This window comes from Erinaceus europaeus, chromosome 1 (assembly GCF_950295315.1).
Source record: "Erinaceus europaeus chromosome 1, mEriEur2.1, whole genome shotgun sequence".
NCBI lineage: Eukaryota > Metazoa > Chordata > Mammalia > Eulipotyphla > Erinaceidae > Erinaceus > Erinaceus europaeus.
In genome coordinates, this window is record NC_080162.1 from 52,230,571 (window position 1) to 52,255,899 (window position 25,329).

The following is a 25,329-nucleotide window of genomic DNA, read 5'->3' on the forward strand; positions in this document are numbered from 1 at the left end:
ATCTTGCCATCCTCTTAATCTCCATTTTAGTTCTCTTCTTTCTTAGTTTTCTCTAATTCATCCTTGATCTTGCTAATTCTGTTTTCTGCTTCAGTTATTCTGTCTCTTTCTGTAGCTCAACTATTTTGTTGCCCTGTTCCAATACTGTATTAGCTTCTTCATGTAGGTGTGCTCTTAATTCAGCTATTTTAGTTATCAGCTCTTTAATTACTTCTAGACAATTAGTGTTTTCTTTCAGAGTTTCATTTGTTGTTTCCCCATTTCTGATGATATTAGTGTTTGGATGTTGTCCAAACACTAATAGATTCTTCTACCTTTTGGGGACTTTCATCTGGGCTTTTGTCCTGGCTTATTTCTCCAGTGTTTCTTCTTGGTTTAACCATTATATTTGGTGTGTTTTGAGGTCCCTCTCTCACAGCTTTTCAGTCCACTAGTTACACTTACCAGTATTGACTTGTGTTTAAGTAAGGTAATAAAGATTTTACAGTTGCGAATCTTAACAGTTGTTTCAATGTTATTTCAATCCTTGAGGTGAAGCACAGTGGCTGTGAGAGCCTGAGGACTTCTTAACTATAAGTAGTTTTTTTGTTTGTTTTTGTTTTTTAGCTTAATCACTCACTTATGACCAAGAGATAAAAGCAGGGTGGAAGATAGTTAGCACAATGGTTATGCAGAGACTCCCACGCCCGAAGGGTCCAAAGCCCAAATCCCTGCTCCACCACCAGCCAGAGCTGAGCCAAGCAGTGCTCTGTGGCCCTGTGTTTCTGGATAAATCTTGATTTCTTAGGGAATTATTCACCCTTTTTCTTAATTTATCAGGAGAATGATAGGAAAAGGCTCCTACTATATAGCCACACCTCTTGGCCACCAGGAATGTAGATATTCTCCCGAATCACCTGCCAAGTTCTCTGCCCCCCATGTCAATATAGGGCTTCCCTGCTGCTGTTCCAGCCCCTGAGGGGCAATAGCAATGGAGACACACTGCTATAACTTGATGAGGTTTAGGTGATCTTTTCCTCCCTTCTGCAGTCTTTTGGTTGATACAACTCAGACCAGAGGTGGTGAATCAATTAGCAAACTGCCAGAGTGCTGCTAAGTATATATGGGCTTTTAGCCCCAGGAATCTCTCTATGTGGTTTGAAGGGAAAAACCAAAAGTGATGGGAGTTTTTGGCATGTGCTGGGATAGGGCTGATCCAGGGGTATGGAGGACCTTATCTTTGAGAAGGAAAGCAAACCACAATTGTTTAACATCTGCAACTCATTCTCTCTTTCTCTCCTAGCATGGTGAGACACAAGGATGACGGCTATTCTATGGAAAAGGATGTGAAGTCCTGTCCCCGAGACTCTGGCTATGACAGCCTCTCCAACAGGCTCAGCATTTTAGACCGGCTTCTCCACACCCACCCCATCTGGCTGCAGCTTAGTTTGAGTGAGGAGGAAGCAATAGAAGTCCTACAATCCCAACCTCCAGGGGTAAGACTCAGAACCTCAGGGAAATAGAAACAGATTGAGTCATGCAGGGTCACTGCTTCCAGACAGAAAACAACACAGAGTTCTAGAAGGGACTTCAACCTGTAGGTTAAGAGGCTCTTAGTATTTATCTAGACTACAACAGAATTAAATTTTTCCAACTACAGAGACAGGTTCTAGGAGCACAGCCCTTCGTGATTTTTCTGTCTTCAACTGCCTGACTATTATTTAAGATCAGGACTCAGCAGCGTAACAGGGCATAGGGGGAATGAGAAGAAACTATTGGCTAGAGGCCCTGTCCTGACCTCTTGATTCCCTAACAATGAGGCTAAATATGGTCTAAATTCAGTTTCACTTTCTTTTTTCACTTCATTCTAAAACTGAAAAGAGTCCATCTATCTCTTTGGCCCAACCTTCAAAAGTTATATCTTTGTAGAAATATCTGCTCAAGCTGCCAATATAATGCTTTCTTTCCATGTTTCCTCAGCCATGTTCCATATGCATCAATGTCCCACTCAGTTTGACTTATGCCTACTCAAGATCACTTTTACATTACTCAAGATCACTCAATTCTTCTTCTTCTTTTTTAATAAAAAGGAAACACTAACAAAAAAAAAAAAAAACAGGATAAGAGGAGTACAACTCCACACAATTCCCACCACCAGAACTCCGTATCCCATCCCCTCCCCTGATAGCTTTCCTATCTCTAGCCCTCTGGGAGTATGGACCTAGGGTCACTATGAGGTGCAGAAGGTGGAAGGTCCAGCTTCTGTAATTGCTCCCCTGCTGAACATGGGCATTGACAGGTTGATCCATACTCTCAGCCTGCCTCTTTCTTTCCCTAGTGGGGCAGGGGTCTGGGGAAGCAGGGCTTCAGGACACATTGGTGGGGTCATATGCCCAGGGAAGTTCGGTTTGCATTATGTTAGCATCTAGAACCTGGTGGCTGAAAAAAGTTAATATATAAAGCAAAACAAATTGTTGACTAATCATAAACCTAAAGGCTAGAATAGTTCAAATGATGATTTGGGGGAGGGGGGTCTTCATTTTGTAGATAGCTAATAGGCCTATTTTAGGTATATTCCAAAGGGCCCATGACAATACTAGTGGTTTTTTTGTTTGTTTGTTTCTGAGCTTGATATCTGATATGAAGGTGGATCCAAGTTATTGTCTGGGGAGATGATGTCAACAATATCTATACACCTTTCACACATTTGGGAGCCACTCTCTTCCCTGATCCAGCTTTCTGGTCCTTTTTCCAGCCATGACATCACTCAATGATTCTGAAGAAAGTTCCTCAAAGTGTGTTATTCAATTAGTTGCATAACCTATAATTTAAGGTATGCTAGCAGCTCAACTTCTATTTATTGAGTTGTCAGAAAAGTCATGGCACATTTTGGCTTTGAGAAACATGGGAAAATATGTCACAACTATTCCAACAACCCAGTATTTAAATTATTTATTTATTTGTGTATTTATTTTTATGAGCAAGAGGGAGAGAGGGAAACCAGTGCACTGCTTATCTTTGGCATATGTAGAGTAGGGGACTGAACTTGGAAACTCTTAGTTGTAATTTCTCTGTGCTACTGCTGCACTGTCTTATTGACACAATAGAAATGCTTAAATTTGCATTGTTGAAAGATAATGAAGTATAAAAATTTGGTTCCTCAGCTGTACTAGCTACAAGTAACTAGTGACTACCCTTTGAAGGGTGCAGAATAAGGAACATTTCCGTCATTACAGAAAGTTCTATTAGCCATCACCTTTATATAATCTCTATTTCCAAATAGTAACCAAATATAACAAATCGTGGATAAAAATAGGACTTGAAACAATATCAAGTTAGAAATAGAAACTAAGAAGTAGATATAGAGAGGCAAAAAGAAAATTCCACTAATAGCTGACTAGTTTATGTTGTTACATTTGAGCACAAAAATAAACCTTTGCATTTTGTATCAGTTAGAGCCTATTATCTCTTTGGGCTGTTTTGTTTTGTTTTTACTTGTAAGTGAGTCTTTGTTTCTCACATGACATAAATAGACAGGAGTGGGATCTTTGTTGGAACATGTTCAGGGTGACTAAACACAATATTCGAACATCTCTTTGGAGAGGTCCTTGGCCAACACACAGGGTTGTGGCCTTTGGTTCTATTCTGTATGACTAGAACCTCCTTTTGAAGAGCCCTCACTCTTTGAAGGTTGATTATTTGTTCCTGCATTTCTGTGAAGAATTCTGAAGAGTTATCTGCTGAAGTTATCTGCTGTGTGGCTAGATAATAGTTCCCTGCTGGCTGGCCTCCCTCCTAAAGTTAGCAGATTCATTCTTACTGAGACCTTGTGGGAAGTAAATCTTCCCATGGCCTGGCATGTCCTGTCTACTTAACTCACCCTTGGACAAGGCAGGGCAAGTCAGGACAGGATGAGGACAGAGCAACATGGCTCAAGAGGGACCAAACAGGATCAGAAAAAGTGATGGTATTGAAGAAAAACCAGGTAGCTAAAAGTGTGTGAAGGAGGAAAACTTGAAAGACCATTCCTGGTGACACAGATTCTTATTAGGTTAACACCCAATTAATCTACAACCAAGACAAGCATCAGTAAGCATTCTAGAAAGGGCCAATGTGTACATCTTTTTCACTTTGTGGACCATACAGTCTCTGCCATCATTGCTCAACTCTGTACTATAGTGCAGACATAATCTTTTTACTTTTCTCAGATTTATTTGTTTTATCCATCTACATTTCACATATGACTGAAACCATTTCATAGTTATTCTTTACTTCTGTACTTAATAAACTAGTAATAACTATCCCCCCCTTTTTAAATTTATAACAGAGCACTTCTCTGCTCTAGTTTATGGTGGTACATGAGATTAAACCTGAGACTTCAGAGCTTCAGGCAAGATGGGGGCTGAACGGTAGTGCAGCAGGTTAAGCACACAGAGCTTCAGGCAAGTATAATCATCTCTAGTTCCATACATTTTGTACCAAGTGTTACAATCTCATCTTTTAAGGGTCAGTAGCACTAATTTTCTTATTTATTTTTTAATTTTCTATTAGTGATTTAATAATAATTAACAAGATTATAACAGGGGTACAAACACATTCTTTTTTTTTTTGATAGGACAGAGAGAAATTGAGAGATCAGGGGAAGATAGAGAGAGAGAGAAAGATGGACACCTGCAGACCTGCTTCGCCACTTGTGAAGTGACCCTCCCTGCAGGTGAGGAGCCAGGGGGACTTAAATCAGTATGTTTACGCAGGTCCTTGCCCTTCATACCATGTGGCTCTTAACCAGGTGCACCACTGCCTGGCCCCTACAAACATATTCTTACACAGTATGTAAACAAATAAGCATGACTGTGTTTCAATAAGTCTTTATTTACAAAAGCTGGTGCCAGAATAGACTTGGTTTTCAGGTTATGTTTTCCTGACCTATGGTCTAAATCTATAGACTTTCAGGAAGTAAGTAAGTAAGACTATGTCCCCTTTAGCCCCCAGGTTCAAGAAGATCCTCACACCCCAAAAAGAAAAATTTTATGGGGCCAGGTGGTGTCACACCTGGTTGAGTGCACAAGTAAAGATGTACAAGGACCTGAGCTCCTGGTCCCTACCTGCAGAGAGAAAGCTTTGCAAGTGGTGAAGCAGTGTTACAGCTGCCTCTCTTTTCTCCCTCTCTATCATCCCCTTCCCTCTCAATTTTTGGCTATCTCTATCCAGTAAATAAATAAATAAAGATTTAAATTAAAAAAGAACAATTTCCATCTCAGATCCAGCCAGCAGCTTCCTCCAGCAGTGCTTTGAGCATTTACTGTCAGAACAGTATTTAGGAAACACCTGCTTTAGCTTTTTTTTTTTCTTCCATGTGTGTGCTCAGCACAACTCCTATGTGTTGGATTCATTACCTCTGTGTCTATAGATTTACCAGAATTTTGGAAGGCTTCCCTGTGCAAGTGGCAAGCTAGAAGTGCTAGCAAGCTAACTCAACAGGAGTAACCTTTGCTTCCCTCCCTCATGCCCCTGTCCCCTTACTGCTACTTTCTTAATCAGCCCCAAATAAATGGCTGCATTTGAATCCTTGGTTCAGAATCTGCTTCTGAGGGAGCTTATACCTAGCCAGTGCTGGTTTACTATTTTCCCATGAGCCCTGAAGATATTTATTTTTTTAATTTTTATTTATAAAATGGAAATATTGACAAGACTGTAGGATAAGAGGGGTACATTTCCAGACATTGCCCAACACCAGAACTCCATATCCAGTCTCTTCCCTTGATAGCTTCCCTATTCTTGAGCCCTCTGGGATTATGGACCCAGGATCATTGTGGGTTGCAGAAGGTGGAAGGTCTGGCTTCTTCTGCTGAACATGGTCATTGGCAGGTTGATTCATACTCTCAGTCTATCTCTCTTTCCCTAGTGGGGCAGGGATCTGGGGAGGTGGGGCTCCAAGACACATGGTAGGGTCATCTGCCTGGGGAAGTCCGGTTGACATCATGGTATCATCTGGAACCTGGTGGCTGAAAAAGAGGTAATATATGGGGCCAGTACTTTAATGATGACTCTTTAGTCACTATCAGACTACCTCATCAGCTGGGGCCCTAGTTGGGAAGTCCTGAGATTCCCAAACAGACATGATGGACCTAGACCTCGAATAAATCCCTTTCTCCATTGTCATGGGTCATCTCTATCAGGAACGACACAATAGGTCCCCATAGGACCTTGCCCTCAACTTGGATCAACAACGGTAAAGAATGTCCCATCCTCTGAAGGGAGGATGGACAACATACTCTATTTTCCACCTGAGGAAGATGGATTCTGAAATTAGGGCAGCTTGGAACGTTCCTACTCATGACCATGGAATGTGAGCTCAGATCTACAGAGATGCAGAGGTCACATAGGCTCCTAAGCTGAATATGGGCTCCAGATCACATCAAATCAATGGGGGTTTACAGTCAACAATATTTATATCTCTTTCCCATATTTGGGAGCTACTCTCTTCCCTGATCCAGCTTTCTGGTCCTTTTTCTAGCCATGACATCATCTCCCCAGACAATAACTTGGATCCACCTGCATATCATATGTCAGGCTCGGGGGAAAAACAAACACGGGTATAGTCATGAGCCCTTTGGAATATACCTAAAATAGTCCTGCTATCTACAAAGCAGAGACCCCCAACTCTTCATCTGCACTATTCCAGCCTTTATATTTATGATTAATCAACAACTTTTTTGGCTTTATATGTTAACTCTCTTTTCAGCCACCAGGTTCCAGATACTAGCATGATGCCAAGCAGACTTCCCTGGAAAGACAACCCCACCAGTGTGTCCTGGAGCTCCAATTCCCCAGAACCCCACCCCACTAGGGAAAAAGAGAAACAGGCTGGGAGTATGGATCGACCTGTCAATGCCCATGTTCAGCAGGGAAGCAATTACAGAAGCCAGACCTTCCATCTTCTGCATCCCACAATGACTTTGGGTCCATACTCCCAGAGGGTTAAAGAATAGGAAAGCTATCAGGGTAGGGGATGGGATACGGAGTTCTGGTGGTGGGAATTGTGTGTAGTTGTACTCCTCTTATCCTTTGTTTTTTTGTCGGTGTTTCCTTTTTATAAATAAATATTTAAAAATAATTATTTTTAAAGAAAAATATTTATTTTTATATGTGAGAGTGTTTTATGAGAGAGAGAGAGAGAGAGAGAGAGAGAGAGAGAGAGCCAGAGCACCACTCTTGCACATGTGGTGCTAGGATCAAGCCAGGGCCTTCGACTTGTACATCTACCACTTGACTATTTCCACAGCTTCTTGCTACATGTTTCCTAAACTTCTATTTCTTTTCCCATCACTAGATTTTCCTAGTTCATAAATCTACCAAAATGCAGAAGAAAGTTCTCTCCCTTCGCTTGCCCTATGAATTTGGAGCTCCACTGAAGGAATTTGCCATCAAGGAAAGTACATATAGTAAGTAACTATTGGATGGTTCTAGCCTGGTTGACATGAGCACCTTGGATCTCCTGTGCAAGAAGTGAAAAGAGCCCATGCTTTGAGATGCATAGACATAGGTCTCAGTCCTGGCACTGTCACTTATTCACTGAATGACTGGGCAGGTAACCTACCCTGGGAGCCTTGGTTTTCTCATCTGTATAATGAGTTCAGAGGTAACAGCTTAATTAAATAACATGTGAGCATCTTATGAAGCTTGCTTCTTGGCACATGGCAGGGGTCTAGTAGAGGTTGGCTTCTCACCTCTTTCCCAGTCAAGTGGAGCATAGCTCACACATTTGCTGATGACTAAGCCACAACTCAGCCCCCTTTACTGAATCTAATGCTAAAGCCTGTGTCTGCACATCTTCACAGATAATCCTTAAGCAGCTGTATTCCCTCTAGGCAGTTACTGTTCGGTCTTCTGTGAAATGCAGCTAAGCAGAGGCAGAGCCTGGCCCTGTGGGAAAATTAACTGGCCAGAATTGTGAAGGGAGAGCAACATTCAATAGCTTTGGTTTTCTTTCTGCTGTTCTGCGATCCCTGGGAATGTGAAGTTTAAGGAGGCCAAGTTTTAAATAAAAACAGGAACACACAGTTCTGAGGGACCAGCCTGCCTTCAAAAAAGGAATGGAAGATGGTTCTGCATCATTAAGGGGAAGGCCTCATTGAAAGCGCAGGTCACCAAGCTGAGCGAGGAAAGCCATGGGAGTTGTGTTGAGAAAATGATCCACCATCTTAACTCACAGACTGAGACCAGAGTTCTTACATGCTTTCTCACTATCATCTTAAACCCACCCCGGGCCCTTCATTTGAAGAAACCAAAATGTTCAGGTGTATGGAAATATATTCAACATGGACTCTTTTTTAAAAAATTTATTTATTTGTTCCCTTTTGTTGTCCCTTTTTTTATTGTTGTAGTTATTGATGCCGTCGTTGTTGGATAGGACAGAGAGAAATGGAGAGAGGAGGGGACGACAGACAGGGGGAGAGAAAGATAGACACCTGCAGACCTGCTTCACCGCCTGTGAAGTGACTCCCCTGCAGGTGGGGAGCCAGGGGCTTGAACCGGGATCTTTATGCCGGTCCTTGCACTTTGCACCGCCTGTGCTTAACCCACTGTGCTACTGCCCGACTCCCTCAACATGGAGTCTTTCTTACTGAGTCAAATGGCCTTAATGGATTCTGGTGTAGGTATTTCTAATAAAGCCGTTTCCTCTGGAGCCAGCCTCAGGTTCAGCTGTAAACCTGGGTCCTGAGAGATTTATCCTCCATGACTCCCAAGGCCTCAAATGATTTGGAGGGGGGGGGGGGAGAACATTTCAGAAACACGTCTGCAAATGATTCACACCAGTTCACTTTACTCTCTCTTTTGTTGCTGTTGATTCTGGGATTTACCTGCTCTGGGATAACTTTTTCAAATAGAAATAAAGAGGCGAGGTGGGGGGATAAAAAAAAAAACACAAGAGCAGTGGGGGGGGCCAAACTCAAAAGCTGAGTCACACATGACAAAGCAGGCGCCCTTCCAGGTGAGCTATCTTGATGGACTCACACCAGTTCACTTTCATTAGCAGGTGATCGGAAGGCACGTTATTTTACTCTTTCAATGGTTTTTTTTTTTTTTATAATTTTATTTTGTTTATTTAGGATAGGGATAAAAAGAAATTGAAAAAGAAGAGGAGTAATGAAAGAGAGGCACCTGCAGCACTGCTTCATGGCTCATGAAGGCTGCCTCTGCAGGTGGGGACCAGGGGCTTGAAATGCGGTCCTTGCACATTGTAACATATGCATTCTACCAGGTGCACCACCACCTGGCTGCGGAAGGTACATTTAATTGCCTCCCCCCCTCCTTTTCTTTCTTTTTTTTTTTTTAACACTTATTTATTGAGCCAGCAAGATTGAGCATGAGCCAGCAAGATAACTCACTTGGATAGTGTGCTTACAGTGTTCTAGCCCATCCCTCATCATAAGGCAAGATTCAATGTTTTGGTGTCTTTATCCCTGTCTCTTTCTATCTCTGAATCTCTACCTGAACAAGCTACCCCAATTATTACAACTATATGTGTGTGTGTGTGTGTGTGTGTGTTTGTGTGTGTGAATACACATTTTTTTCCATTCAAAAAATAGGTTTTTGTATAAGACAGAGAGTTAGTGAGAGAGGCTAGTCAGAGAGCCACTCATATGGCACTGGGGATCAAATCGGGAACCTTAGGCATCCAAGACCAATGTTCTCCCGATGTAGTTATTTCAATACCTAGCCCCCAAAATAACAACAGAACTTTTTTTTAAAAAGTGGTTCCTGGGAATAGAAGGCTAGTCTATTTGAGCCTTCAGTGTCTTGGTGATGACTTTGTCCTCACTGCAGTGAGAGAAACTCATTATATATCTACACCCATCTATTCTGCAGAACAAGTGTCTGTCCTACTAATTTTAGATTTAATAGTTTCTTTATTTATACTTCTCAGAAAAAAATTGATTTAAACAGAGACAAGAGCACCACCACCACTACTGGTGTTAGGGATTGAACCTAGGACCTCGCACATGCAAATCCTGCATTCTCCCTCCTGAGCTTCTTCTTCAGACACTTAAAGGTTTTCTAATTATATTCATCTTATCTTGTTTCCTTAGTCTGTGGTTTGAAATGAGAGGGTGGAAAATGGGATAACACTTGTGAAGGCCTTCTACAGATAGAATCATCTAAAGCCAAGATAACTCAGAGTTGTAATGAAGCCCTCCAAAAAAAAAAAAAAGAGAGAGAGATTCCCTAGACCTAGAACACAAGTATAGGCAAGCGTGTGATGCATTGTACCCTGATGAACATAGTAGGACCTGAGTTGGAATGTTCTATTGGCATCTGTCTACTTTCTGTGGTAATTAAAGCAGACTCTCCCTTAGCAAAAAAAGAAATGATTGATTGATTAAAAAGAAAAAAAGACGTAAATACTTAATCTGGGATGAACAAAAGGAAAATAACTGGTAAGATACCTATTACTTCATCTGTTCAGCAACCTGGTGACAGTCCCAGAGAAGTTAAGAACAGAAGAAAAGGGGGGGTGGCAATTAAGGGCCTAGCTGGTTATTGAAAAAAATTTTTTTTAATAATCTTTTTTCAAGATTTATCTATTGACAATGTTTTTATTCATTCATTCATTTTTTTAAAGGAGGTGGTCATCTCCAGGGCTTCACCACTTCTGACTTTTTCAGATAGAAACAGAAAGGTAGGGGAATAGGGGTGGAACAGAAACCACAGTACATAAACTTCCTTCATTGTGGTGGGGTTCCAGCTCTAACCTTTGTCATCTACACTGCAATAGCTCCAAGAGAGCTTTTTTCTGCTGATCACCCTCCCCACTCCCAATCCCATTTTAAAGATAGAGAGGTAGACTCTAATCACTCCCCATCAGACCTTCTCCATCCTGAAGCTCAGCATCTCCCCACCCATTCGCGCCCCATCACCACCACCACCAATTCACCTTTTCCTTCCTCCACCTTTCCTTCAAGAAGAGAAAGAGTCATCTGGTATGCCCGATATTCAGAACCTCCATTCTCTGATGATGCTAGAAAGGGTGGTGATAACCTACTTTCTGCTGACACTGAGGATTATACCCACGTAATGATCCAGAGGTAGAGAGATGGCTCACACTGTAAAGCACATATTTTACCATGCTCAAGGGCCTGGGTATAGACCCAGGAGTGGGAGCAACTGCACAGGAGAAATTTCACCAGTGTTGGAGCAATTCTGTAGTGTCTCTCCATCCTACTCTATCTCTCTGATATTGAGAAAGAGAAAAAAGAAAGAGTCTATCATGAGTAGCCAAAGCATTCAGGGGTAAAAATCTCCCACAGCAAATATACATGATTAAACAGAAAACAGCAGACCTTTACTGCTGTCTAAGGGATAATTGATGATTATGACAAAAAGAAACTAGTGAGTATGTTTAACAAGAAATTTGCACTGGTATTGTAATTGAGCATCCAGAATACAAAGAAGTAATCCTGCCACAGAGTGAGCAGTACAAGAACATATTCCAGTTCCTTGCAGAGAATAGATTGGTGACAGGTAATAAGCTGAAGGTTCATGGGTTTTATGTGCTATTGGCTGGAAAAAGTTGAAATGAAGATCTCCTTGCAATAAATAGAATTTCCTTTCTGTCTATTGTCACAATCTTTACAGCCTCATAAACTTGTATAATGTAAACACTTGTGGTCTGCTTTTAACCTTGATTAGTGTGACTTCTTCATACAACACACTGAGTAGAGTCATGACTTAAAATGTTATGAGATCATTAAATAACTATTAAGTGAAAAAAAGGCAATTCTGAGTATCAAGTCATTTATGAAAGTCTGCAAGCCAAGAAGTAATAGATCTAGCAGGCTTTTAAGTCCTTTCTAATACCTAAAGTTAACCATGATGTGTGAGTCTGGAAACCTCTCCCTTCACCTTCTATGATAAGTACAGTTAGCATGTGTGGAAACTTTCCTCTTAGATCTCTCCTACCTAAAGCATTTTCTTTTCTCCTCCTTCTCCTTCTTCTCTTTCTCCTCCTCCCTTCCTTCTCCTTTTCCTTATTTTAAAAAAATATTTTATTGTTAAACTTTATTTTACTTGATAGGACAGAAAGAAATTTAGTGGGAAATAGGGAGGGAGAGAGAGAGAGAAACCTGAAGACCTGCTTCACCACCTGTGAATCTTTCCCCCTACTAGTGGGGACAGGGAACTTGAACCCAGGTCCTTGTTCACTGTAATGTGTGCACTTAAACAGGTATACCACCACCTAGCCACTTATTTTCTTTTGATTGATTTATTCATTGGATAAAGACAAGAAAAATTGAGAGAAAAGGGGGAGAGAGAGAGAGAGAGAGAGACCTGCAGCCCTGCTTCACTGTTCATGAAACTCCCTCTGCAAGTGGTATCCTTTGCACTCAACCAGGTGTGCCACTGCCAGGGCCATAACTCAAGTGTTTTCCTCCAGTTTTGTTAAGACCATATCACTTCTTGAATCCTTTAAAGACAAGTAAAAGTGACCTTGCTGGTGGAGACTGGGGGCTCGAACTAGGATCCTTGCACATTGTAACATGTGTACTCAACCAGGTGCACCACCACCTAGCCCAGGGCTTATCTTTTCTATGAATTGAGATGGATTATAAGAGGAAAGACTCAGTATGACACAATTTATCTTGCAGTTTTAAAAATGATTTATTAGTAAGAGATATGGAGAGACAGAGCATGTGAGAGAGACCAGAGCATCACTCTGGCATGTGTTGGTGCCAGAGCTCAAACTTTTGACTTCATGCTTAAATATTGTTCTACCCATGGTGTCATCTCATCTGGAAAGTGTGGCTTGGTAATAAAAACACCACCGAAGGACTGGGCAGTAGTGTACCTGGTTGAGCACATTACAGTGTGCAGGGTCGATGGTTCAAGCTGCTGTCCCCAGCTGCATAGAGGAAGCTTCACAAGTAATGACACATTACTACAGGTGTCTGTCTGTCTCTCTCTCCTGATCTTTTTTTCCTCCCTCAATTTCTCTTTGACTTTATCCAAAATAAATAATATTTAAAAAAAAAAACACCACCTAAGATTTATATAAATGACATTCTTTTTTATTTATGTTTTTGGGGTTTTTTTCTATTTATTTTCCCTTTTGTTGCCCTTATTTTTCATTGCCATTGTAGTTATTGTTGTTGTTGTTCTTGATGTTGTTATTGTTAGATAGGACAGAGAGAAATGGAGAGGGGAGGGGAAAACAGAGAAGGGGAGAGAAAGATAGACACCTGAAGACCTGCTTCACCACCTGTGGAGGGACTCCTTTACAGATGGAGAGCCGGGGGCTCGAACCAGGATCCTTCTGCTGGTCTTTGCACCACGTGCGCTTAGCCCACTGTACTACCGCCCAACTCCCTTATTTATGTTTTTAAGTTCAGTTCTCATTACTGCTCTCCTAGGAAATGAGGGAAGCATTATTATTCTTTGCAAATAAGAAAACTAGGACTCAGTGACATTAACCTATTCATGGTGCCTGAGTGTGTTTCTGTTTCTGTGTGTATGTGTGATGAGGTATACATGGAGGTACAGAAATACTCAGTAGGTAAAGATAATGCAAAGTGAGTGGCTCAAATGAGGGCTTGGAGGGTTACAAAAAAGAGGAAATGTCATCAGATTGAGAGCATGAGGAACTTTTTACAAAGCTGAGCTTATTTGGAATGTTAGTGGAAGAATGACCATGTGAGTATTGTTTAAGTTGAGATGGTCTGAGGAATATTTGGACAATACAGTGTTTGAAACCAAACCATTCACTGTTTCCCCATCAGGAATATGTACAAAATCGCACATCATCTTGCAAGACCATTTCTTCTCCATTGGGAAACCTTTACACTGGGAGGGAGAACACTCTGCATGAATTGGTAGAATTAGTAGAATTCTTCATTTTGAGTTTAACCAAAAGGTGATTTATAGGAACCTTGTGTTATCCACCAGGCTTTGCTTCTCTTCTGCCAGTGTCTTTTCTGGAAGCAGTCAGTTTAAGCAAAGAGGAATATGGATCAGGAGGTCCATCTTGGGATGTTCAAGAGCAGTGAGGCAGTAGTATTCTCCAGCCCTGTGTGTGGCTTCTGACCTCTGCAATCAAACCAACCCCTTGACCCCTACCCAACTTTGAGTTCTGAAACTTTTGCAAAGGTGGTTGTGCCATTCTAATGTGTGCTGGTCTGTTTACCAAGCAGTGGGGCATGAACTCTGATTAAGTCAGGAGCTGAACGCCTAGACTATCAGTCACTCACTGGTTGGTTTCTATCTAACAGACAGACAGACATCTTCCCTGAAGCTGGTTCTGTTAAAGTAGCACAGCTGGTTGAAAGCACTGAGGTGGTTCTATGCACGCAGCTGGCATCATTTAGAGGCCTTATGCATTCTCATGGACACTCAATGGGTTTCCATAATTTCTTTTTTCCAGCCTTTTCTCTGGAAGGTTCAGGAATCAGTTTTGCAGATTTATTCCGGCTTGTGGCATTCTACTGCATCAGCAGGTAAGGCTTCTTCAAGTCTCTTACGATTTCAGGCACTTTCTTGGAAGTGTAATATAATCAGGACAAAGTGGTCTGGGAAGTTCACTGCCTACTAGACCTTCCTAGAAGGGACATAAATAAAGCAAATAATATTTATAAGTAAAGTAAAATAGTCACTAAGTCCCACGTGCTAGACTTAAGTTCAAAACAACTATTCTCATGCTTCCTGATATAAGTTTTCATTAAGATGATTGTTTTCTGGAAGCTACTCCCAGGGCTTCTTTCACCCAGTCCCACCAAATGGGAAACACACTTGTTGGCACATTGACCTGCACATTGCACACATAGAAAGGACTCATAAAACAAGAATAAGAAATTTAAAGTTGCTTGATAATGTTTCAAAAAACTCTCTGAAGAGTGCAATATGGTCTAGAAATGTGGCTTCCTTCACCCAGTCCATAAGTCATATACCAGGTGTGTTCATGTCCTTTTCAAAATTAAAGTGACTTTTTTAGTCAACAAAAAGTTAAGCCCAAAGTTACAATATTAGCACGTGTCAGCAGAGAGTGTAAGCTGTGGAAAAGTTTCAGTCCTTCATCCCTCCCTCCCTCTCTTTATTTCTTTCTTCCTTTCTTTCACCACCAGCCAGGGTGTTGATTGGGCTGGGTGCCTTCCCAATGAATCTACCACATCTATAAATTATTTTCCCCTTTTTGGGGAAAAATATATAGATATAGACAGAAATTGAGATTTAAGTTGTAGATAGAGAAAAAGAGAGATAGAGAGACTGCTTCACTGCTTGGGAAGGTTGACCACCCTAAAGGTAGGGACCAGGGGCTTAAACCCGGGTCTGTATGCATGTTAATGTGTATACTCTACCACATGTGCTATATAGCCTGCCCCCCTAGAATGCTTTCTTTAAAAAAAAATTTTTGGTGGGTGGGGATGCTTTTAGGTCCTGGTGCACAATGGTGGAGTACCTAGATGGGAAGTGAGAGTGTTCTGCAAGAAACTGAGAAATTTAACACATATACCAACAACTGTACTTAGTGTTGACTGTAAGTCATTAATCCCTTCAATTAAAAAAAAAATCTAAAAAAAAAGGAATCTGTTGTATGCTTTACATTGGGTTCTAGTTCTCCCCCACCAAGAGAATTGGATCAGTCCAGTTAGTTTCGCGGGCCGCCCCTAGGGACCCCCGCCAGAGTTCGAGAGTTGCAGAGTTAGAGAGTGCTGGGTGCCGCCCGCAGGGGCAAAGAGGCAGCAGAGAGTTCCAGAGTTCCAGAGTTCCAGAGTTCCAGAGTTGGAGAGTTGCAGAGTAAGAGAGTTTCAGGGTTCCTGAGTTCCAGAGTTGGAGAGTTATGGAGTTAGAGAGAGTGCTTGCGAGAGGGGTTCCTGAGTTCCGGAGTAAGAGAGAGTGCTTGCGCCGCCGCAAAGAGACAGCAGAGTCCTGTTTGGTGATTAGTTTATCTTAGTTTATGAATCGTTGTTCGTGAATAAAGAAATACAGCTTCCCTGCCCAGCCGTATGTCTCTGGTCGTCTCTGTTACCCGCCCGTGAAGCTAGCCCGGGCAGCTAGAGGCCACCGAATTTTAACAACAGGAATCAAAACCCTGTCCCTACAGAGCACTGGTTTGTTTTTCTGTCTGTTACAGTTTAACATAGTGGACATATGCTACTGGGGCTGTTTCCAAATGTCACTTCTGACAACCCTCACACTCAGGCCGAGGAGCTAATCTGAGTTTGACTTATTTTGTCTTAACTAAGGCTTCCGCTATTTCTCAAAAACGAAGGTAGACATCTCTGTGCCTCTTGGACCAGACCCTTCTGAGGCCAGATGCCCAGCCTTTTACTTCTGTAGATCACTGGGTCAACAAAAACCAACAATCACTGCCCTCAGGGAGGAGATGCACTTTGGGGGAAAAGTGTTGCTTACCAGTAGGAAGAAACCAAAGGCTTCACTTGAAATAAACCAGAATCCCTAAGTAGGCTAGCGATGGGGTGAAGGAGTGCCACCTACTTAGACTTGGTGGCTACCCCACCAATGTGAGGAAGTGCCTGGGAACAAGGGGAGGATAAGTGTAGAAACTGCTCATCATTCCCAGAATCCCACACCTGGGCTGGGTTCAGGGTCCCCAGTTCCTGGGAGTGAATCTCAATATTACCATGCTGGTCAGAGGTAAAGTTGACCTGTGTCTACACTTTATAGTTGACTTGTTGGTGAGGACTGGACTATTGTTATAAAACATTACTACTCCCACAAATAGTATTTGGCAGCAGCTCACAAAAGGTATGATCTGTCCCCTCAGTGTTCATCAAAGACAGGAATGCTTGCTGTCCAGGTTTATTCTATAACTGGAGATGATAAAATACTTGGAGGTCACTGGTGTGTGATAAAAAGAATGATAAAAGGATGATACCAATATAAAATATTTTCCAAAATATTTCAGTGCTGACTTTTTGTGACTAGAGGAGCCTGAGATTCTTTTTCAAATGCAAAAGTTCTTGATGACTTTGTTCCTTCTTTCACACTGTCACTCATTTACCAAAATCTCTGTTTATAGCCATTAGTCATTTCTTTGACCCAACCTCAACAAAACATTTTAAAATGTTTTAGCTGACTCTAACTACCTGAATATATTGGGCTGTCAGCTTTGGTATTCATACAGCATGCATATGCATATTTATACTGTACTAGAGAATATTGGATCAGTCAGCATGTGATTTGCCACATCAAAAAGGCACATTGAAAAGTATAGCCATGAATACAAATAGTAATACAAGCCTGACTGCCAGTGCCTCATAGCTCTCTGTCAGTTTGGTGCAATCAGTATAGCATAAAGCATTGTCTTTTAGGCTTTAGTGAACATAACAACCACCTGGGATTTCCTTAGAGTACAGATTGAGTGGGTCTGGGATAGTGCTTGAAGAGTCTGTTTTCCAAAGTTCCTAGCTGTTGTGACATATGCTACTGGTCCTTTGACTGTATCAAGGGGCTAGGGGAAAATACTGTTACCTTTCAGGGGATTCCTACATCTGTGCTAGGCACTGAACATACATTATTTCTGAGCCTCAAAGCAACCCTGAAACCACAATCATAAAGACATTAACTTTCTCACATCGTTTAACCAAGCAACAGATGTGGGACTTGAACCCCAATCTTCTTTGATGCAAAAACCCATATACTACACAGCTGTACAGACCTTGAGATGCCTGCATACTTGGTTCCCATGCCCACTTCATCCCATAGTAGCTCTGAGAGTGGGTGTCAGGAACCTCCCTGTCTGTGCCATCTTGTGTCTCTGGTCTCTGGAATGGGAGATGAGGACACTTTCTCCCATAAATCCTACTGATTAAATGTTTGGTGCAGTGCAACAGTAGGTACTCAATAATATTAATCTTCTCTCCTTTAGAAATATGATGGACTGTGAAATTTAAAAAAAAATCTAACCTATACTGATACAGAAACTCTTCAGCAAAATATTTATTCCTAAGGCAATGGCTTTATTTTGTCTGTTGCTGGAGGTTTAGAACCCTTTTCCAGAGTAGGGTGTAGGTGAGAAGAAGTGTGTGTGTGTGTGTGTGTGTGTGTGTGTGTACACTCTTGAGCAAGGAAATGATGCTGTTTCAACCTTTGGCTGACATAGCAGGACAGGACTCGTACACAACATCTAATTTTCTAGTAGATCAAAGCCTAAAACTAGTTATTAACGAATGACAGGTGTGGTTCCCTAGCATATATGTTATTAAGAAAACCCTCAAACTAACCATGTGATGTTTAGGCTCTAGGAATTGCACTGGGCAAGGTCAAAACTGGGTTTTGCTGTGTGTGGCTTTTCCCTCAAGTTGTATAAAGAAAGTGGATTTTAATTAAGTTGACATAGCCAGACAATCATCTTTGCATGATGCTTTGTTGTTATGAAGTTCTGGGTCCTACCAGTCTTCATCTGAGATTATAGCCGGATCATTGCTCGGGTCAGTGAGCTGTTATTAGAAACCTTGCTTTCCCCTGCAGGTGGTCAGTCCTCCTACTTGATTTAGAGCATATGCATGTGGGCAGATGGAGGGGTTCTGGAAATTTCAGGACAGGCGAAAGGATCTGATGGAAGCCGAAGATGGTCCAAACTCAACACTCAGGAAAGAAGATTCCTGATCACCTGCTCCTAGCATTATGTGTGCAGCACATTAGAACATTTGTGACACCATTACATTTTATTCTTGTTGTGTTTATTTTTTGTCATTGAAGTTCCTATATGCATTTTATCATCAATAGGTTCAAGCTTCCCAAATTTCTCCAATCATCCAGGTTTAATCTAATTTGACCTAGAAAGTTGTCCAATTTTACCTAGTCAGTGCACCTTGTTTGACAGAAATGCAGGCAGAATTTCCAAGTTTTGTCCCTCATCCCTAAGCTTATGAATGCTAATGCTATTCATATGCCAGAATTTCTACAACCCCAGGACATTTGTACCTTCTGCTTCCTCTCCCTGGGGTGTTCTTCCATACCTAATTTACTCTCTATATACCTTAATATCTTCTGTCAAATGTTATTTACTTATGGGGCCTTTTCTGACCAACTCTCTCACTTGAATATGATTTACTCATCTTTTGCACTTAATGTTTATTCATGGCACACATCCTCATCTCATACTGTCTAAGTTGCATATTTGCTTAATGGCTGTCTATATCTACTGTAATGAAGCACCATGTAGGCAGGGACCTTTGACTGTTATAGTCTTGGCTTTTGGAACAGTATCCCACACATCTCTGATGGCCAGAAACATTTGATAAATGAATGAATGATTCTTTCCAAAATCAATCCCACTACTGAGAAAATACATCCCCTTTCATATAAGTCACCACTGTTACTGAATTTACATTCACTTATTCTAAACACACATTCTTAGTGCCTGTATTAGGCAAGTCCTTTGAGGAATTCGATAGTGCTAAGAGCATCAGTATTAACCCTTTTTAAGAAACTAGGTTGAAACATGTAGGAGAATGAAACTGAACCACTATATTTTACCAAACACAAAAGTAAATTCCAAGTGAACCAATAACTTGGATGTTAGATCAGAACCTATCAGGTACTTAGAAGAAAATATTGGCAGAACTCTTTTCCGCATAAATTTTAAAGACATCTTCAATGAAGTGAATCCAATTACGAAGGCAAGAATAAACCAATGGGACTCCATCAAACTAAAAAGTTTCTGCACAGCGAAAGAAAGCAATATCCAAACAAACAGACCCCTCACAGAAAGGAAAAGACCTTTACATGCCATACATCATATAAGGGTTTAATAACCAAAAAAAAATGTATATATAAAGAGCCTACCAAACTCAACAACAAGAAAACAAATGACCCCATCCAAAAATGGCGAGAGGATATGGACAGAATATTCACCAGAGGAGAGATCTGAAAGGCCAAGAAATACATGAAAAAATGCTCTGTCCAAGTCATTGATTGTCAGAGAAATGCAAATAAAGACAACAAGGAGATACCACTTCACTCCTGTGAGAATGTCATACATCAAAAAAGGTAGCAAAATATGCTGGAGAGGTTTTGGGGACAAAAGACCCCTCCTGCACTGCTCGTTGGCTTGTCAATTGGCCCAACCCCTGTCGAGAAAAGTCTGGAGAATTCTCAGAAGGCTAGAAATGGACCTACCTTATGACCCTGCAATTCCTCTCCTGGGGATATATCCTAAGGAACAAAACACATCCATCCAAAAAGATTTGTGTATACCCATGTTCATAGCAGCACAATTTGTAATAGCCAAAACCTGGAATCAACCCAGGTGTCCAACAACAGATGAGTAGCTGAGCAAGTTGTGGTATATATACACAATTGAATACTACTCAGCTATTAAAAATGGTGATTTCACCATTTTCAGCCCGGCTGGGATGGAGCTTGAAGAAATCATGTTAAGTGAAATAAGTCAGAATCACAAGGGTGAATATGGGATGATCTCACTCATAGGCAGAAGTTGAAAAACAAGATCAGAAGAGAAAACACTAAGCATAACCTGAACTGGAGTTGGTATGTTGCACCAAAGTAAAAGACTCTGGGGTGGGTGGGAGGAGAGAATATAGGTCCAAAAAGGATGACAGAGGACCTAGTGGGGGGTTGTGCTGTTATATGGGAAACTGAGAAATGTTATGCATGTACAAACTATTGTATTTACTGTCAAATGTAAAACATTAATCCCCCAATAAAGGGAAAAAATAAATAAAATAAAATAAATTCAAAGAAAAAAAAAGAAACTAGGCAAATGTTTGTTAAGTCTACCTTTGTCCTTTCTAAGAAAGGAAGAGATAATGATCCATGTTTTTTCCAGTTGTAACTGTGCCCTGGCTGTGGCAGGGCTCTAGTACCAATTCATCTCCTTCCTGTTGAATATATTGCTTTGTGATTCTGGGGATGTATGTTATGTTTGTCAGTCTACCATGGTGGCATGCAGCTTACTGGCAGGGTTGTTGCATATTCAACCTATACACTTGCTTCCCTATTCAGAGGGTGGTTGGAGCAGGGACTACAGCTTTGCCTGAGAGCTTCGCAGAAATTCTGAATCATCAATCTTATTGAATATGCACACACTCCTGAATCAGAGCGTGTGCATTATGACAAGAGCCCAGGAGATTCATGTGCATACTGCCGCTAGAGAATCACTACCTTAATGCAAAGAAGGTTTCTCTGGAGCACACAAAGGCTAATGCGTGAGCTCTAACTAAATGATGCCACAAGTAAATTCACTGAAACATTCACTAAGAACCTGCCTGCTGTGTGCAATGCAATGGGCTAATCTACCTTACTGTAGGGTTACACATTCCAGCTCAGGGATTTGGAGCCCAATATAGAACATCTAGAAAATTAGTACATAACTTTAATATATTTGTTTATTTATTTATTTTCCCTTTTGTTGCCCTTGTTGTTTTTTATTGTTGTTGTAGTTATTGTTGTTGTTGCTGATGCCATCATTGTTAGATAGGACAGAGAGAAATGGAGAGAGGAAGGGAAGACAGAAGGGGGAGAGAAAGATAGACACCTGCAGACCTGCTTCACCTCCTGTGAAGTGACTCCCCTGCAGGCAGGGAGACGGGGGCTCAAACCGGGATCCTTACGCCAGTGCTTGCTCTTTGCACAATGTGCACTTAACCTATTGCGCTACCACCCCACTCCCAACTTTTTTTTTTAATTGCCACCAGGATAATTGCTGGGGCTCAGTACCTGCAGAACGAATCCGCTGCTCCCAGGAGCCATTTTTTCCTTTTCTTTTTTTTTTTTATTTTTTATTTGACAGATTGGAGAGAAATTTAAAGGGTTAGGGAGACAGAGAGGGAGAGAGAAAGACAGACATGTGCAGACCCCCTTCACCACTTGTGAAACATACCTTCTGCAAATGAGGAGCAGGGCTCAAAGCTGGGTCCCTGTGCTTGGTGATATGTGCATTTAATTGAGTGCACCAAAGCCCGACCCCCCATAACATTTTTAATGAATGATAGATCTGCCAACTTTGTAAGTGATTCCAATAGACTCTGATACATTTTAGTTACCCAGTAGGGGGGTTTGGTCCTCACTTCAGATACTGAAACCATGAAAACTTATCTCTCAGACATTCCCAAGTGTGATAAATAGAGACAGGCATAGTAACCCTGGAGTTCTATCACCAGAAAAGTTTCTGCTGGTTATCCACTTAGGACATTTGAATTGTTTAAAATATCTCTAAGATGGAAATTAAAGGAAGAGGTGAAAATAAGACATATATGTCATCTAAATATATGTTCTCTCTTTCTTTGAAAATCAGGGATGTTCTGCCATTTACCTTGAAGTTGCCTTATGCCATTTCAACAGCCAAGACTGAGACTCAACTTGAAGAACTAGCCCAGCTGGGACTAAGTAAGTGGGTGATCCTGCCCTGTTTTCTTCAGAAATGAATCTTTGAAGAGTTGATTTAGGCTGAATAATGATACATAGTTAAATCAAAGATAATCCCACAGCTCCATGGCAAAACTCAGACTTCATGTCCATGAGGGCCCTGAATCGCATCCCCTTTTAGGCTTTTTCCTGGTCAAATATTGGATGAAACCCTCTAAGAGAGAGGGCCTGAGTTTACCTGGGTAGCCTTCACATCTCCCCACTATCTCCCATCAAATGCGTTTGGGCTACCCACCCCCCCACATACAAAAAAGGGAAAAAAAAAAGTCCTAATGCATTGCGCATTTCGATATGTCAAGTCTTTCCTTTCCATGGCATCTCACTCAGAAAACACAGTGATTGGTGGAAACGAAATCTGGCATCGTACACATCTTGTGTGCTTGGGTTTTAGAGAACACAGGGATATTGACCGTGTCTATACTTGGAGGAATTTGATAGCACAAGCTTCTAGGAGAACATCTGTCTCACTTCCTCTCTGTTTGATTCCAGTCCTGGACCACATTCCTTGCTGTGCTATGTATCCTTGCTTGGGCCAGCTGGGCATTTACTTCCCCCTCCTGCCCTTTTGAAAAGACCCCCTCAACTCACTACCACACTGCTAGACAGAGGTTAATAATGGATGAGGAAATACAGCTCATCCAGTTTCATCCATGCTTTCGACCTTTGTCCTATTTTTTTCTAATTTTAAAGAACTTGTTTTCAATGGGGTGCTATTTCCAGGAAAGCCTGCATCACTCATAGAGAAGAAGCCTTGTAATATCTTTAGAGCCCCTTCTGAAACTTACATTGCTTTACAATAATTGCCCCTTGTATCAAAGATCTGTTGGATGGGCAGTTGAGTATAGGGTTGGGAAAAATAATCCTGGTAAAAATATCATGACTTTGATAATGTCCCTGATAAAAAGTTATGCTGTATCTTGTGATTGAGTTTTACATGCCTTCATAGAGAATGTAAAACATTCCCAGAATTTAACTGGATATCATCAACTAGGTTGTAGGACTCTTGAGGATGTAAGTATGGGTTCAGTCATCAGTGTATTCTTCCTGCTAAGCAGTTAGGTCCGAGGTATCCTGGACAGTACTTGTGCTCTGCAGAGACAGAGGCAAGATGAGCTTACTCTGGTGTCTACTAACCAAAAGCTAATAAGGGTTAATTAATATACTCAACTCATAATTAGTGAAGTGTACATTATTTATTTTGAAGAGACAACACTTTAAAAAGTTCTGTGCCTCATTTATTTGTTTAATCAACTAGTATTTCTGGAGGGCCCCTGTGTTCCACAGCAGTGGCTCAAGGTTTAATAATGGCCTTCTTCCTCCTTCTCACTACAGGCATTTCAAGTCCCTGTGAGAAAAACACATGAATGTAAACTAAGGGTTCTAATCCTTATAGTCTTATAATCGTTACAGTACAAGTCTAGGAAGCACCTGGTAGAAATAGAAACGTTTCCATTAAGGTGCCCAGCTGACATATAGAGATACATTTATATGCAATTTAGAATGTTTTTAATCTGCACATTAAAACAAATCCAAAAGGCACTAGTCAATGTTATATTTTGCTCTATTACATCAGAAGCATTCTACTTTCAAGATGTGATCAATATTTTTAGAAAATTGGTGGAATATTGTAGTTTTTATACTGCACTATTGGAATTCATGTATTTTGTCCTTGCAACACATTTCTATTCAGACACTAAATTTCTGTCAGAAATTTATCATCTGTATTGAGAGTTCAGTGAATTTGCAGTTGAAAAGCATATTCACAGAACTAACTTCCAAATCTGTCTTAAAATCTTCAGTAATTGAACTGAGAATCAGTTTTTTTTAACTTAAAACAATGGGTTAAATAAATAAGCTTATTTGTTATATTAAAATCTAAAATTGAGTTCCTCTGTCATTAGTTGAATTTCAGTTGCTCAGTAGCTACAGGAAACTACTGAGTCTAGAAAGAAGCTTAGAGAGAACTGGAGAAAGCAGGTGGCTAGAAGGCCAACATGAGGCAGGTTTTACATTCAAAGCAGGACAAGGGCTTCAGATGTGGTCCTCACCCAGTTCCTCATGTGCTGACCGTTTTAGCCAAAAGCAGCAAGGCAGAATCATAGAGAGAGAAAAACTTATTTCCAAGTGGAAAAAAAGCAATGGACACTTACCCTTACTACTGCCTTCCTTTACTTATATGAAATACTGACACCCATCTGCACACTAGCTGTGGAGATGAAGTAAGCAGTGTGCACCACTACCAAGAGTGTTAAGTATCTATTCATGGTGAGGAAGTTCTTGAATTTGGGAAGGGATTGGAAGTAAACTACAAATATAAATGGCTGAACTTGCACTTCACATTTGCATAAGTTTGCTGTGATTTTCTTTTTTTTTTTTTTTCCCCTGATGGGACTCATGAGTATATTTTTCTCCCACTTGAGGTTTTAATGCTGAATGTGTAAAGCCCCAAGCAGATTGCACAACATTCCTCAGACACAGCTGCCAGTCCTAACCATTAAAGGCAAACTTTAGGTTCCTTTGTGGAAGGAACCCCAGTTCACCCCCATCACCAAAAGAATTGATGGGGAAAGGTCAGGATGCTTTGTAGGTGAACCTGGGTAGGTTTTTTGTTTGTTTAGTTGGTAGGCTGGTTTTTTGTTTGTTTGTTTTTTTGTGTTCCAACAAGCCTAGAAGGCCTGATGACCTTCTGAGCTTATAATGTAATGATTTCAGTTCTTTTTTTTTTTCCCCTTCACCTATAAAGAGCCTGGGCTGGTATTGTATGTTGGCCAAGGCACTGAAGGTAAAAATTCCTAGAGCCTTTCTGGAGCCCACGTTTCTAACCTTTCTAGTAAGAGAATGCAGTTAAAAAAAAAAAAAGGGAGTCGGGCGGTAGCGCAGCAGGTTAATCGGGTTAAGCGCACGTGGCACAAAGCACAAGGACTGGCGTAAGGATCCTGATTC

The 25,329-nt window shown here is 41.1% G+C and overlaps 1 protein-coding gene across 15 annotated transcripts in view; it reads left to right on the forward strand.

The window, feature by feature from the left end:
* The window catches only part of RIN2 (Ras and Rab interactor 2), a 235,161-nt gene that overhangs the window by 175,317 nt on the left and 34,515 nt on the right, over positions 1 to 25,329 (forward strand). For all 15 annotated transcript variants that reach the window (XM_060185988.1, XM_060185955.1, XM_060185963.1 and 12 more), the window contains 4 exons: positions 1,283 to 1,475; positions 7,313 to 7,424; positions 14,399 to 14,471; positions 22,256 to 22,347. In XM_060185988.1, the coding sequence (XP_060041971.1) occupies positions 1,283 to 1,475; positions 7,313 to 7,424; positions 14,399 to 14,471; positions 22,256 to 22,347 (470 nt within the window). The remainder of the gene's footprint in view (positions 1 to 1,282; positions 1,476 to 7,312; positions 7,425 to 14,398; positions 14,472 to 22,255; positions 22,348 to 25,329) is intronic.